The sequence below is a fragment of the Rhea pennata genome, chromosome 5 (genome assembly GCF_028389875.1).
Source record: "Rhea pennata isolate bPtePen1 chromosome 5, bPtePen1.pri, whole genome shotgun sequence".
Taxonomy (NCBI): domain Eukaryota; kingdom Metazoa; phylum Chordata; class Aves; order Rheiformes; family Rheidae; genus Rhea; species Rhea pennata.
This window is the reverse complement of record NC_084667.1, coordinates 30972448-30987665: the sequence shown is the minus strand read 5'-3', so window position 1 is coordinate 30987665 and position 15218 is coordinate 30972448. Positions and strand designations below refer to the sequence as shown.

General features: G+C 38.4%; 1 protein-coding gene across 1 annotated transcript in view; it reads right to left on the bottom strand.

Moving 5' to 3' along the window:
- The window catches only part of KIAA1549L (KIAA1549 like), a 124640-nt gene that overhangs the window by 27164 nt on the left and 82258 nt on the right, over window positions 1-15218 (bottom strand). The window contains exons 13-17 of the mRNA XM_062576310.1: window positions 14904-15094; window positions 12114-12241; window positions 10616-10636; window positions 3101-3282; window positions 1272-1489 (exon numbers count right to left, since the gene is read on the bottom strand). Of these exons, the coding sequence (XP_062432294.1) occupies window positions 1272-1489; window positions 3101-3282; window positions 10616-10636; window positions 12114-12241; window positions 14904-15094 (740 nt within the window). The remainder of the gene's footprint in view (window positions 1-1271; window positions 1490-3100; window positions 3283-10615; window positions 10637-12113; window positions 12242-14903; window positions 15095-15218) is intronic.

Sequence of the window (15218 nt, the reverse complement as noted above, 5' to 3'; positions counted from 1 at the left end):
CTCCCTGGACAGACTGTGCAGATAGGACTACTGCACATTAAGGTTCAATATCTTAATTTTTCAGTGCTTTTGGAGTAATACAATTCTCCCTTGCTGGAAGCCAGCACAAGGAAATGATGCCCTAGACCCTCCACTACGAACATGACATAAAGTTCTGACAGAATTTTTTTCTTCACTGACCAGTGCACAACACTGCTTCAGCATTCCCATTACAGTCTTTTTCATCTGCATGCACTGAGGTAACTGCTAACGTTGTATTGCATGCAAAAACTGTGTGATCGTTGATGCTGCGATTGCAGTCACAGTCTAAGCTCACAAGAAAACTTTGGTCTGAACTTTCCAGAAAATGAGAAGAAACACCATCTCAATGCATGAGGAATTTCCAGGAGAAATGTATTTAAATATTCCTTTCCTCTCCTGGATCAGCTTCTGGTCCCTTATTGCCACAAAAAGCAGAGCCCTTGTGGTGGGAGGTGTAATGGCAAACACACTCTCCAGTAATTTTCCTCTCTTTGCACCTCCACCACTCCTAAGAAAGAGGAATATGCATACTGTGCCACTCCTCCTTTAGGCTGTGCTGGGGTAAGACTGGTGTGATCTCCTCTTTTTATCAAGTCTGTTTGCGTTTCAGAGAGCACCAGCAGCCAACCCATCTACAGTAGGCTCAGATAGAATCAGCAGGTATCTTGTACTCTCCCCTCTCTTTTTTTTCTAAAATAGAGGGATGAACACTTGGTATGCCAACTTCAAGAGACCATAAGGTTAATCAAGCATTAGTATTGCTATACAATACACCTGCTGCACATCATAGATGAGCAAATTATGACTCTCTGTCAGAGACCCTGAAACATCACCAATAAAAGGTACATACACATCCTGACAGACATCACTGCAGGATTTACTGAAACCACTGAACTCTGGAAAAGAACGAAATCAGATGCTGACTTCCTGGTCACTTTCATTACCAAAAAATTACTAGCACATTTTCTATTTAGACTACTTTGAAAATGACTCACAAGAACTTGCAATAGTCCCTTCACTGTTCTTTTGCCTTTCCATTTATTCCGTTTTACTCACATTGCAGTTTTATCAAATGACATACTTTCACAAATAATCACAGGTTGTATCAATTTTCTTCATAAAGTAAGAGAGACCAACTAATCAAAATGAACAAACATTCTCCTCATTAAGAATGAATCTTTTGATTCCGTGCAAGCCCTGGACAGTAACTTTCCTCTTAGATGACTAACTTTGCATATAAAAAGTCTCACCTGCTTTTGGGTTCAGCAAATGGAGATGATATATCTGTATCTGGATCCAAAATGTGGTCCATTTCTTTTGGGGGTTTTTCATACATCCTTTTTCTCTCTGTCAGCCCCTTGTTGTTATCACCCTGGGGGAAATCATAGTATCCCTTCCTCTTGGCTTTCAAGCGCAGCTTGTTGCGGTAATGTTCTATATCAGACTTCTGCTTCAAAGCTTTGTTCACCTAAAAGGCAAAAACATGTCTAAATGATGGTGCCGGGATGATTACTTTGAAACGGTATTGTTAAAGTGTTTGATGCACTGCATGTGTCGTTTTACAGAGCGTTTTTTCTACCACACTATGCCATCTGTAAGCAGTAAGGAACTGCAAGTGAACAGAGTTGCTGTATTTTTATGATTTGGCAGATGGTTAAATAATTTTAGCCTAAAAACTATGTACCATCACAACAGTGACTCAGTTCACACCCACTGAAGAAAAACACTGATGATGTTAGCCAACCACCGTGACCCAATGCCATGCTTGCTTCTGGGCGCAAAGGGGAGAATTCACCACTGGGAAATCCAGTAGGGTCCAGGAAGTACCGACACCACCTCTAACTACATAAACCCTTGAACAGTTAGTCCTGGATGGCTGGGAAAGTATTCTGGTGAAATATCCTCCTGTGTTCCTCTTATTCATTTTCTTCCTTGAAAGTCTGTTATGGGCCACTGTCAAGGACAGGATCCTGAAATAAATGGGTGTTTGGTCTGACCTGCTACAGGCCAGGTTCCTTTGGGTGCTTCTAAGGGATAGGAGTCTACATGAAAATTTCACTCATGCTTCAAATTGTCATTTGTGTGAAAATGAGTAATTTACTTGGAATCTCTGCTTCAAGAGATAAATTCTACAATCTTCTCACAAATTCCAAGATATGTATGTAGAGCAGAACACAGCATTAGGAATGTCTTCCAGATAACTGACTCTTAACAGAAATTAGGTGCTGAATTCTAAATGAGCCTTTGCTCGAAGTTTAGGAAGTCTGTGGCACATCAGGGCTTAAAATATATGTACAGAATGAAACATGAGAGACTGCTCTAATCGAGGCCCAGATGGGAAGCCTGACAACACCGTCTTTTACTTTGTTTCTAATGGCAACTCTCAGTGTTGGTTCTAAACCATAAAACAGGATGATTCTGGCTGATCCTTAAACGACTTTTGCAGTACGAGTTTGCAAATTGGACACCCCTTTTGCTTGTCGCCATCATGCTTAACAACTATATAAATTCCCCAGTCCCTTGCAAAACAGACCATTCTTGATGAAATGTACATTAAAAAGTATGAATAATCATGTAAGTCTTTGAATTAAAGCACAATCTTTGGTCAGCACTTGAATCCAACATACTTTGTTCTCAGTAAACAACCCTCTGTGCACAGGCTGAAGTGCAGACTGAGCAAAGCCATGGTCCTGTTCTACCTTGCTTGGAATGAGAAATATTGCTCAATAAAGAAAGAAGAGTTTGGGACTTGGATGGTATTTCCAAGCTCAGCCACATAATTCACAAATTCTATTCTCTGCCTTTATTCCTGTTTTCTTAAAATGAATATTATAGAAGAGAAGGATATTAAGAACGTATGAATATCAAATATAGCCTCTTCTAAGGTGGCATGCATTCATAAGTGCATTATGGAAGTGCAGAACTTAAATTCTCAGACCTCAGAGTCTACAATGCTAATGCAAATTTATATAGCACCAGGGTGAAGTGCTCCAACTGTTCCTCCACCATCACAGGCTCGATTCTGCTACTTTTGGACATAGCCAAGGAAACAGCGGACACGTTTCTGAGCCATCCTTACCTCTCCATTAATGATGGCAGATTCCTGGCTTCTGTCTGATGCAGCATGAACAGCAGGTAGTGCCACAGGTTTGATAGCTATCAGCTGTACAGATCCAGAAGAGGTGTCGAAGCGATCAATAGCAGATTTGGCAATGTTATCAAAGAGAATACCTCCTTCCTCCTCATCACTTACGGGCACTAAAGCACATCAAACTTATTCAGTATAAAGACATAGGTATTTTTACTGCATGTTAAAGATGAAATTCAACAAGCACATGCTTTAGATTAATAATGTGCTCAGTACACTCAAGGAGCAGATCCGGTAGACTTTAACACTGGAAAAATCCTGTTAGATTACAGATAATATTATATATCCAAAGGATTGTCTGGCATTCTCCAGAAGAAGGTTGATTTCCAATCTGTGCTAGTAAGATGAAAAAGAGTAAAAGAATGACAGACAAAAAGCAGGAAAATTACAATGAAAGGCAAAGTCTATCTTTCTCTAAGTTTTGCATGGAAAAGATGTCATACACACACACATACATTGAAGTTTCCAGCAGCTGCATCTGATCTGATCTACACAGTGTTTCTTTCTTTCTCTCTCTCTCGCTCTCTTTTTTTTTTTTATACTGTAAGAGTTTGGGCTTTCTCAAAATTTGAAAATTAATCTACTGATTTTAGCAAAAGTTACTATTACTAAAAATGCCATCTGTTAAACTGAAAGCACTGTGACACTATTAGACTAGTAAGAAAGGAGAAGGCTTTTGAAATTCTTTAAAATTAAATAGCATGGTTAAGCATCTTTATTTTTAGATTTCTACATAAATGGAAATTTCAAATCCAGTTAGGCTTTTTCTCCTCCAAATTTAGTTTATAAACTCTGCTAAAGAATGAAGTGGTCTGCTCTAAACTTATTTCCTCTGTTTTAATATTTAACCTTCCTATTTTGTTTTAATATTTAACCTTCAAGCAAATTAAAATGGACTTGTATAAACTCAGCAGTTCAGACCTCTATGACTCTGGTAAGAAAATATTTGATAGTTATAAAATATGAACCCACTAAGCTTATTATCTTTCTGTCTATATTCACTGTAGACTGGAGTTGACATTACTTGAGCTTTTGAGAAATATAAAGGTTAAATCATTCTGACGTTAAATATTGTCCCTCTGGATTCAGGGAACTGTCCAAATACGACAGACAGTTTTTAGTCTGTCTGGAATGCTCTGGTCTTACTGGGGCTGTTCAAACTCTGTGAATTTTGTAGGCTTACAGTAATGAACAGAAGATCAGAAGCCTGGCCCATTAAAATTATCGGCCAAATTCCCAGTGACTACCATGGAGCCCTGACTTCACACAAGCAAAATTAGATGAATGACAAAGATACCTACATATCACCGATTGCCCTTGAACAGAAAAGCATTTACATTACAATGATTACACAGTGAGGCATGTATATTCTTCTCCCTAGGTATTTTTACTCAGTTTAACTCTTACGAAAGTTACCAGATGCGATTTTTGGAGTCTTTTCTGTAATTCAGATACAACCTAAATTTCTTTTAAAACTTGTACACTGAATCAACACAATAAAGGCTACTGGAGTGCTAATTTCTTCTGTGCTACACTAAGAAGGTGCCTCATTTGTGACAGGACTGTCTCGAGTAAAGAGAAAGATTATGACATAATTGTATTTTGTATAGACAAGATGTTCTTGCCTGATGATCACAACTTGGATGAGCTTGTGCAGTAACTAAGCAGCAGCCAAGAAATTGTGGGGTCACATCTCCTTGACTACCTGTCTCAGTGTTTGCCTGAACTGGACATGCCTGAAAACCCCTGGAGGGGGGCTAGGCAGCAGACCGTTAAAGAAGATTTTTTTCAACCCTCTTCTACGTATTCTGCTTCAAGTAGAAGGAGTATAGAAGTACAGCTGTGTTTCCATCCCAAAATGTTTCAGAAGAACTGCGCACTTGCTGAGGCCTCAGACTTGCAGTGCTCTCCAGGCACCCACAGACAGCAGCAGGACTAGCTACAGATGCATGGGTTGTCTTCTCCAAGCTCGCTGCTTGGAGATCAGATCAGATCAGGATCAGAAACCGGGAGTCCTGCTTAGCTGCACAGAATTCCTCTGGTTGTAAGACTCATTAAATAAAAAGAAAAATTAAAGGTAAAGAGAATCAGTAATCACATCAGCTACTTTTGCTATGGTTAACTAATACATAAGAGCACACTCATTATCAGCCCATTTTTGTGAGCACATCTCCTTATCTAGTGTAGTGCTATTCACGTGGATATAATAGCCAAGCAGGACTAGAAATTGGAAGTTTATTCCACCTTAGGTCATCATTTATTCATTAAATGGCATTTACAATATAAAAGTAGTTTTTTACATTGCCCTTTTCCCACTGATGAGTGACAAAAGGCGAGTGTGATCTGTAGTTACTGGCAAACTGCTACAGTTTAGATTGGCAGCGAACCATATGCAAGTACTGTAGGAATTTTGATATTTGTTCCTATCTGCCTTTTTCCTAGAGAAGTCACAAAAAGTGTTCACAACATGCTGGAACTCCCCTTACTACTAAACCTCTAAAATTAACAACCCAACCAAAGGGAGTTCACAGAGAAATAGGGGTCCTTGAGCATTGTTTCTGCCATATATTCCTGCCACACAAGTCAGTAAATAAATCTGAAAGTTTCAGCCGGGCAAATGATTGTGAATCACAGGAAACTTTAGAAAACTGTCCAGATGTTCCTTTACAGATACTGCCAATAAAGACACCTGCTTACTATAATTAGCAACAGATATTTAAAGCAACGTTTTCAATTTCAGTTTGCAAGAGATGAATTCCAACATTTTTATGCCTTCATTGTTCCTCCATTCTTGCTTGCACTGTGTGCACGCACAAATAAGAAAGGCTTAAAATCTTTTTTTTTAGGGGGGGGGAAGGGCAAAATTCATCTATTTAACAGTAATTTTCTTTCTCTGAAGTGTCTTCTGTTAGATATCTCATGCCACGTGATCCACTGAGACTGAACTACTTATCCTAATCTTTCCGTGACCGAAGTATATGCAGATATCTCCAAATCAATCATTTACTCCGACTGTCAGTTCTAAGGAAGATCAGTATGGCTCCGGATTTTTGGAGACCAGGACCACCACTGAAGGTTTACCTCCACATCATTGCAGCTATTAGTAGACAAGATAAGATAGACTAAAATTGCTTAAGGCATACTACAAGCTCCAGTTTCTCTGTGGACCTACACTACTTTCACAACATAATGCCAGCAGGTGGTGCTAACCACTCATGTCACCAGTTCTCCGGCCAACAGAAAGGATGCTAAGAAATTATAGTTCTGAATATTTAAGAAAAAAATGGCCATGTGGAATATTCTGCTCTTGTCTATTTACTATTCATACAAAAAAAAATCACTACACTTTTGTCAATCTAACATCCCAATGTGAAGGACCCACAAGACTTTCTTGTCTTTCGTTTCTCCTGCTCTCCATCTTGTTTTTTCTCACCTTGTCCTCCTGAAAATTACAGTATGTTGGAAAAGAGAAAAGGAAGATTGAAATACTTACCTGTAAAAAACAGTAAGGAAATTCAAAAATCAAGAAAATAGTTCTTACACTATGCAAGTTCTTCTATTGTGCTTGTGAATACAGCAACCAAATATGGCCCCAGTCACACATCATGGAAAACTCAGATGTGTTGTTGGTTCTCTCATCCTCTCTTTCAGCAGAGAGACAGGTGCACTGCTTGCTTTTGCTTTTGTAAGACTGTGAAGGGGCTCAGACATGTCCACAGAAGTTCACAGAAAACATTGTAACACCTGGCTGCCTCTTGCAAATCAAAAACAAGTGGAGAAAGCAGTGGAAAATGGAACTGGTTCCATCTGAAGACACAAAAAGTTCATTGTCACTAGCAGGATGCTAGCAGGGTCCCAGCACTCTATATTCCACAAAGCCAGGAGAAGGAACAGAAAAGGTTTTGGAAATGTTAGGCTATGTCACACAAGCTGAAATCTATGGGTAGAGGAGAATCAACACATAAAACCCTTCAGGAGGCCCAACAGGAAGAGTTGGTGCCAATATAAGGGATTTCACCTGAACAAGTGAGTTTTGTTAAATCATTTTAGATTTTTGGGGGTATGGCTAGGTATCAGGAAATGCCCTTGGAAAAGCCTAGGATAGGATAACGAGAAAGAGATCCCAAAACAGACCAGCTAGCACCCTTTCTGGGGCAAATTAAGCAATGATACTTCATGATGAGGGAATGAAGGACGAAAAGAACAGACTCCTCTCTCTACACCATAGACCCTTCTTAGCACTCTCATTTGCCAGCCTTTTGGAGACACAAACGTTATGAAAGGAAATCATCTCACTTAAAATTTGTGCATAGGCTCTGATGTAGTCATCTAGGCTCCTTCCATATTGAAAAGAGAAAGATGAGTACCTTCAAAGCAGATACATTTATCCCCATTAGCTATCTCTCTCTGAAGTAACTGGAGACCCTACCTGGTTAGATCAGATATCCAACTTTAAAAGACCAAAACCTGGCAAGATGAAACCCATTCTATCCTAACCTGTAGTTCACCCTAACTAACACAGAAAAGGCAGATGAAGAACCCTAGATGTTTTCTAGAATATGTCACATTCTCAAGCTAATTCTCTATAAAAGCAGGCTGCTACATTGTTGCTACTAGATTCAGTTACTGTTGCCGTGTTTTTAATCTGGAGCACTGAGTCACTACAGACAACCATTCTGAAATTCTGAAGAGCTCGCTCTGATGACAAACTACCACATTAGACAGTTTAAAAACTGTGGGCCACATTTCTGTATCACAGCTTGGTTAAGTTACATACAAAAATCTCTTTGATTTTGGTTAAGCCAATAATACAGCCAAGTTTTCCTCCCCAGCACATTGTTCCTGCAGACACTTGATTTTCAGAGATCTTCTTTCCAACCAGAACTACAAAGAACAGAAGGAAAAAAAAATTTATATGATAGCATCTGCCTGGACTGAGGGAAAGGACAGTCTTAGAGGAGCCTTCTGATATTTAAAAAGGAGTGGGGCCATTGACTGGTAACTTCTAAAAAGTTGCATCTGTTTTAAAAGACAACATCTGAATGCTTGGAAAATGAGAATAAATTTTCCAGCTAGGATTCCTAGGGGATAGAAAGAAAGGTTTCTTACACAAGTAAATTTGACTCTTTCAGCATGTAGCTTGTGAATATTCATGAGTGATTTGTATCCTTTTATGCTGATGAGATTCTAGTACAAAACTGAACTTAACTATATGAGTTTTCAGCCCAAAACATATGGGCTTTTAAAGACCACTCAAACTCTTCTGTAACATTTGCCAGAAAGCACTCCTAAAGAAACAGTCAAGGTGGCTTTCACTTTTATCTATGACTAGACTTTTCTGTTGATTCACACAGGTAATGATAACCAAATGTTATATGCTGTCATATACTTCATTAAGATCTGCTAGCAACTGAAAGGTTTCTACATTAACTACTACATCTGTTTTCTATTATTTGCTTTTCTCAACCCAAACAAGCAAGCAGAGCCTCCCAAAAATGCTAATGCAAAAGATACTGCAAGATCAGGTACCCAGGCCGTGAGGGAAAAAAACCCAACCTAGACTACTATCACCAGCTTCATTTTGTGAGGAGCTGGTGAAAGTTAAGATTTTGATGTAGCTATAGCTCTTTGAGTACTCGCTGGTTCTGCCATTTCCTTCTCCGTGAATGGTGTTAGGCCCCGATGAAACAGCCCCTTGCTGTCTTCCACACGTGCCCGCAAACCTTGTCTGGCAATTGCCAGTGCCTCTGTTGGCGGCTTCGCTTATTTCACAGCTAACATGTGCATCTAGGTACTTTGAAGAAAAGATTTAAATTGTTTTTGTAAGTGTCCAAATATAAGCACAACTAATCAACTTTAAAAAGGAGCCTTCCTATTAAAGCATGAGCTTTGCAAAGAAAATCAAAAGGAAAACATGCAACCACCTTATAAAAGACTATCAGTATTGCAATACAAATAGAGATTTTATTTTTTTTTCATCAGAAATAAGGCTCAGCTAAAGAATTTTCCTGACTCTCCAAAACATAAGGTCTTAAGTCAAGTCTGTCAGTCTACGATGGTTTTTATACCATTCACTTTCAGGGCTGACATACTTCATTTGGAGTCCATTTTGATAAAAGCCATATAGAGTTTATCTATTGAGTTAACATCCAGTGCTATCATTTTTCTGTGTAACTAAATGTCAGTGAGGAATAGAATCTAAAATTGGTCGGTAACTATGGCAACTAATGAGCCGTTCTAACTTGGAGTCCCCAAATCAGACATGTGACCATCAAGGGATTCATTCCAATTTTAAGATGCTGCTTTTCAGAGAAGAAAATATGCTGTTTCTTTTGCTGACATGCGTATTTGAGGTGTTAGCCTACAATCATGCTGGAGGGCTGGAGCAGATTCAGACAAACAAGGAAGAGAAAAACAGCATCTTTCTTACACTGGAAGGACAACTGGCCCAAATATTTGACTGATGTTAATCACTCAGGATAAAGACAAAGCCCTGAAAAAAACGGAAAAATCAGAGATGACAACAGTGTTTGGTATCGTAGCACTGGCAAACAAGACATAAGTTCAGTGATAAAACTTACGAGTACCGTGATTTTCATCTTTTAATTTCAACTTTTTAAGCTTCTAGGATCATGTAACTCAGGAGAATCATTTTAGGATACAGTCACGTTCTCATGATAAGTTTCAGTCAAAAACATATCTTCACATGCATACAAGAATAAAAATGAGGCCAAATCCAAAATTCTGGTAGGTGGGAAGCCCTATTTATTTCTTATGACAGTAACTCCCTTCTTCAAAGCTGTCCTAAAAAGGCCATGCCATGAAACTCTCTTAAACAGATCTCACAAAGACATGCTTACCTGTCAATCACAACCTTTTTACCAGGGGATAGTTATTATTTTGCTTCCTATTTGTTCCTGGAACAAATAGGTGTCCGTTGTAGGGTCATAGAAATGGAGTGAAGGAAGCGCCACTAGAAGTAGCTAAAGTCTCTCTCTGCCAGAAGGAGGGCTCTACAGAAAAGTTGTTTCATACACAAGTCCCTTTACAGCCTAAATAATCAGACAGCAACACCCTATCTTTTTCACAATTTGTATATATGCTGTACTACTACTTTTTTAATGGGTAAATTCTGTTCTTCTGTTTCTGTTTTAAGAGCTCTGGATCTCGATACTAGCAGGTAGTAGGAACAAATGACAAGAATCCATAGTATGAACAGTATATATACTGGAGATATTTTTCTTACAGCACTAGAAATAGATTTCATTTAGCTCCTTTGCTGCTCCAAAAAAGAAACACCTTGGCCAGATCATTTTAAGTATCATTGCTATTCAGACTTTCTGCAGAAGAAAAAAAAAGAAAAGGTCAAATAAACGAGTAAAGTCCAGATTAGAAGACAGGATGTTAGGTGTTAGTCAGATTTTCAGCAAGAAACTGGAAGTTTTCTTTTCTTTGAAGATTTTAAACCTGTTTATTAAACAAAGAAAAAATACCTTCACTAAAATATTTTGCCTGTGTGCGCAAACATTACCTCAAACTTACTTTGAATATTGGCTTCCTTGGGTAAGGAAAAATAAGATAGCATTAAAAAAATTTTTAACTCTAGAAACCATAATTGTCTTTGCCTTCTAAGTGAGACACATTCAAAACTGTAAAAAATAATTATGACTCTTAAATATTAGAACAATGGAAGATTATGAAAAAAAGACATCACAGAGAAAAAATGAACATAAACTCACAGCTTTGTCTGAAGAAAACAATAGAAGTAATATAAACACATAACAAAAGGAAACTATCAGCTTTTTTATGTGTATCTGTAAATATGCATAAGTCTCAGAGAAGCTTATTTAAAAACAGAACACTGCAGTAAATCTATGGAAAAAACAAAGGATGTTCAACAATGCAGTATGATTCTGCTGTACCAAACAAAGGCTATCTATGGGACTATGTACTTGTCTTTACATCTCATCAGATTTTTTTTTTAAGCAGTTAAGCCTTTGCATGACATATTAGTATTAGATATAATGATCACCAAGAGATGACATGGAGTTATACCAAGCTTGCCATCAGAATGCTCCACAGACCACACACAGGCGATTTATTGGAGAAAGAATAGACCTACACTAAGAACTTTTATCTAAATCTTTACTACCAAACTACAGTATTTTTAACAAAGAAGAATTAAAGACTTTTCTTCATGATGGAATCTGATGAGGCCACATACAGCTTAATTCCATTCAAACAGAAGTAATCTTCTGGTTCAACTAGAGTGTTTCCTATTCGTAAGGAAAATCTGGCCATTGAAGCAAAGCTCTAACTCAGGAGAAATAAGCAGGGAGGCAGAAAACTGAAAAGCAAGGAAGAAAGGGAAGAGAACCACTATCTCCTCAGATGTTCCTGATACATCCCAAGTGACAAGGTCACCATCATCAACAAAGGATTTGTAAGCAACATCAAGTGCAACATCCTATGTGCAGCAGGAAAAGCTATCACTAAAAGTGTTAGTAATAAAAGGCATGAGAAGACAGAAAAGAGAGGAAAGAAATCTCACACCTCTTCAAATTATTTTTTACCTAATTAATTCATGTTCATCAGATTTGGGCCAGCTCAGCAACAGGAATAATGGAAATGAATATCCTAGGGCTCTAAATAGAAAAAACTGTAAACCCAGTCCACCTACTAAGCAGCATCATGTCTTCATTACTTTACTGCTAAAAAAAAAGAAATCAGTAAAAACTTGCAAAGGCCCCCACACAAACAGTAAATATCATACTGTGATGTTGAGGAATAGATATAGCAGTATAGAGAAAAAGAACAGCTATGAATAAAAAATGCCTGAAAGACTGTTAAAGGCATAGGAAGATGGTTTCAACACAGCTAGTGCCTGTGTGGGTACTGCTAAAGGAGCAGCTGCAAGCAGCTTTCATCAGGAAATACTTCTCACCATTTCTTTTTCTTCCATCATCTTTTGTCACTTTTTGCTGTGCCATTACTTTCTGCGGGGAGCTTCGTCCAGAGCTGGGCTTTCCCGATTCGGTGGTGATGACGGAGCCGTTCTGGCTAGGTGACCTGCTGCAAGTAACCATGGCAACAAGGGAGAGTGTAAGTTCTCTATAAACCTCATTTCAAGGTTATTTCATTTACACCGTTTGCATCACTGAGTTTTCAAGCCTGATTTTGCACCAAAAGGAGATAGAAAATAAACTGCACAACAGAAACACAGTAGAAGCAGGAACACAGCGACAGTACTATGCAAATGTTACTTTTCAATTGGTTCAGGGCAGATAAACATCTTAGTGACAGCAGAACCGTTTGCTTCTCTTACACAACCCCACAACAACAGCAGAAACATTGCAAAGGACAAAAAATATTAATTCGGCATCATATATACAGCTAAAATAAAGTAGATCTTTGTTTTTATATATAGAACTACACTACTTCTGTTTTCCTCAATTATTTAGCTTGCATTTACACTCAACTGCTTTGTCAGTCATAATGCAAAATTCACTCACTTTACATACACACACTCACTGTGATAAGAAAATTCTTCTTTTTTCCTCTGCACATAATAAGGTTTAGCCGGTGCCATTGTTTACTGAAACATCTAAGAAAATACTTGTTTTACTCAGCCATTGTCTGTCCAGCTTGTTGCACAGAGACTGAGCCTTCCCCAAGGTGAGAAGGGAGGTCAGAGTAGAAAGGTTGCAAGTGCTCAGTATACTCTCCTTAGCCCAGCATAACTAGGCTGCTTCAGGAGAAAGCTCTCAGCAGAAGTCTGTTCCTTTTTAGAGGTGTAACTTATTCTATCTTAGTGCACAAGCTGGGAAAAGCAGGCCAAAGTAGAAAATGTTAGATCTGGTGCTACTCCACATCAAGATGTGGTACCACATTGTTCCTAGACACGAAACTGGCCACAACAGGATTGAAAAAAAATCTAGAGAATCTGTACAGTTATGCGTGCACCTATCTGAAATGAATTCTTCTGAACGGTCACAGTCAGTTAAGGATAATGTAAAGAGGCTGCATCTGAGAAAAAAATCTATTTAGTCATAAATACTTTCAGAAGTATTCATTCAAATCAAATTCTATTGCTGTCACAACTGGCTTTAAATTCAGAAAATGGTACTACAGCAAAACCATTGTAAAAACCTTCCTGCAAATTCGTGCCCATACTATACTGCCAGCCTGATTCAAAGTACTTCCAACTCAGATTGTCTTGCCTGAGCATTTACTGTGGCCAGAATAGGGAGGGTCAATGGAGAGAGAGTAATTCTTACAGACTCTCTTTTGAAGATAGCCTGAGTGCATATAAATATATACATAGATATACACATACATATATATTATTTGACACAGGCTCTTTCAAACTACAGGGCCTTAGGAGAACTCAGCATGCAACCAGCCTTTACTCAGTTTGGTGATTTCCTGTGAAATTCTATTAAGAACTGATACTCTTGAAAAATAGTACTTCTCCTCTACAAACTCTTCTATGCTAATGAGTAATCCCAGACCAATAAATAAATTCATCCACAGACAGATAAGCATTTGAAGAAAATCTGCTCCACTTGGGAACAGGAAAAAGAAACACAAATGGGTAGTTCACAGAATGATTTCTGCTACCACTAATCTAAATACTCATCTTTTTAAAGTGACCATCGCATCTATTAACTGCGAAGTTTCCTTCAGGGATAATATTAGAGGAGATATCCGGATCAGATACCAGCTGCTTCATGGCAGTATGATTTAAATTGACCTTTTCAGGCTGCAAAATAGCCTGGATGAAACAGCAAATACAAAAAGGTCATGAAATGTCTCGTCATCTTCCAAAACCATCACTTTCCATCCCTCAACCACACCTCACAGGAATCCCAGAAGAACAAAATTCTGCTTGTTCACACTCACTCAACTAGTCACTCTGAAGGAGGAACAACTACTGGCTTAGAAACGACCATTTAGAAACCTTTCATTTAGAAAGGCACCACAGAAAGGTTACAGGTTCAATACATTTTATAATGAGAATAACTTTCCTGTGAACTCCTGAATCAAGTTTGTTAATCAAAATTTGTTTAAGAATGTGCAGACTAAGTACAGGAGAATTTATGCACTCATCCAGAGAACCAAGTGAAGTGCTTAATCACTTCTGTAGAGGATTAATAGGCTGATTTACATTTCTTTGTGTGTATTTACCCATGGCTTTGGAGAGGCTTCAAATCATTTTAAAGAACAGCTCCCTCAGATTTACCCTGTAGGAGCACAGCCCTAGCACCTACAGCTAGTATAACAGTAATCTTCCACCGGAAGACTTTGAAAGGGACAAGTAGTTTAGTTTTTATGGACAATATAACCTACCCTCATGTTTCGAGGGCATAAGTGATCTTGGAGTGATACAGGCTCTCAGTGGAGCTATGTCAATTTACAATGGCTGAAGACCTTTTTTTTCAGTTCATCTGAGAAATGATCTATGCTCATGATCGACATCCAATGTTTAATTCAGACTCATTTATCCCATTTATCTTCTTTATACATACACAATCTGCAAAGACTTCACTATATTTTATCCTATATTTTTCAGCAAGCTTACACATCCAGTGTAGATCAACATTATGCCACGAATATCTGTGGAGGAACCATCTGCCACATACACAGCCCAGGTGCCAAATCCTGTAGTTTTTTCATAAACAACCAGCAGCATGCTCTCCATTCCATCCCTCTACTGAAATGCCTCACTCCATACCTTTTCCTTGTCTCATTGGATTTGGCAGTTTTAATGGTGCTCCCATCCTGAGTGATTTCTCTCTCCTGGGAGGCAGGAGCATCTCTAACTGGAAGTGGAAGTACGACAGTTTCTTGAGTTACAGGTAAAACCTCATCTTCAGCTCCTTGCTGACCTAAATGTTGCTTGGCATAGTCAAAGCCTTGCACTGGCTGCAAAAAAGTGGGAGAAAAAAATTTCCAAGATGCATCATATGTTAATACAGAATTTCTATTACTACTTCTTAACCTCTCTAACTGCATAAGCTACAGATAAAAAGCTATAGATTGTAATAGG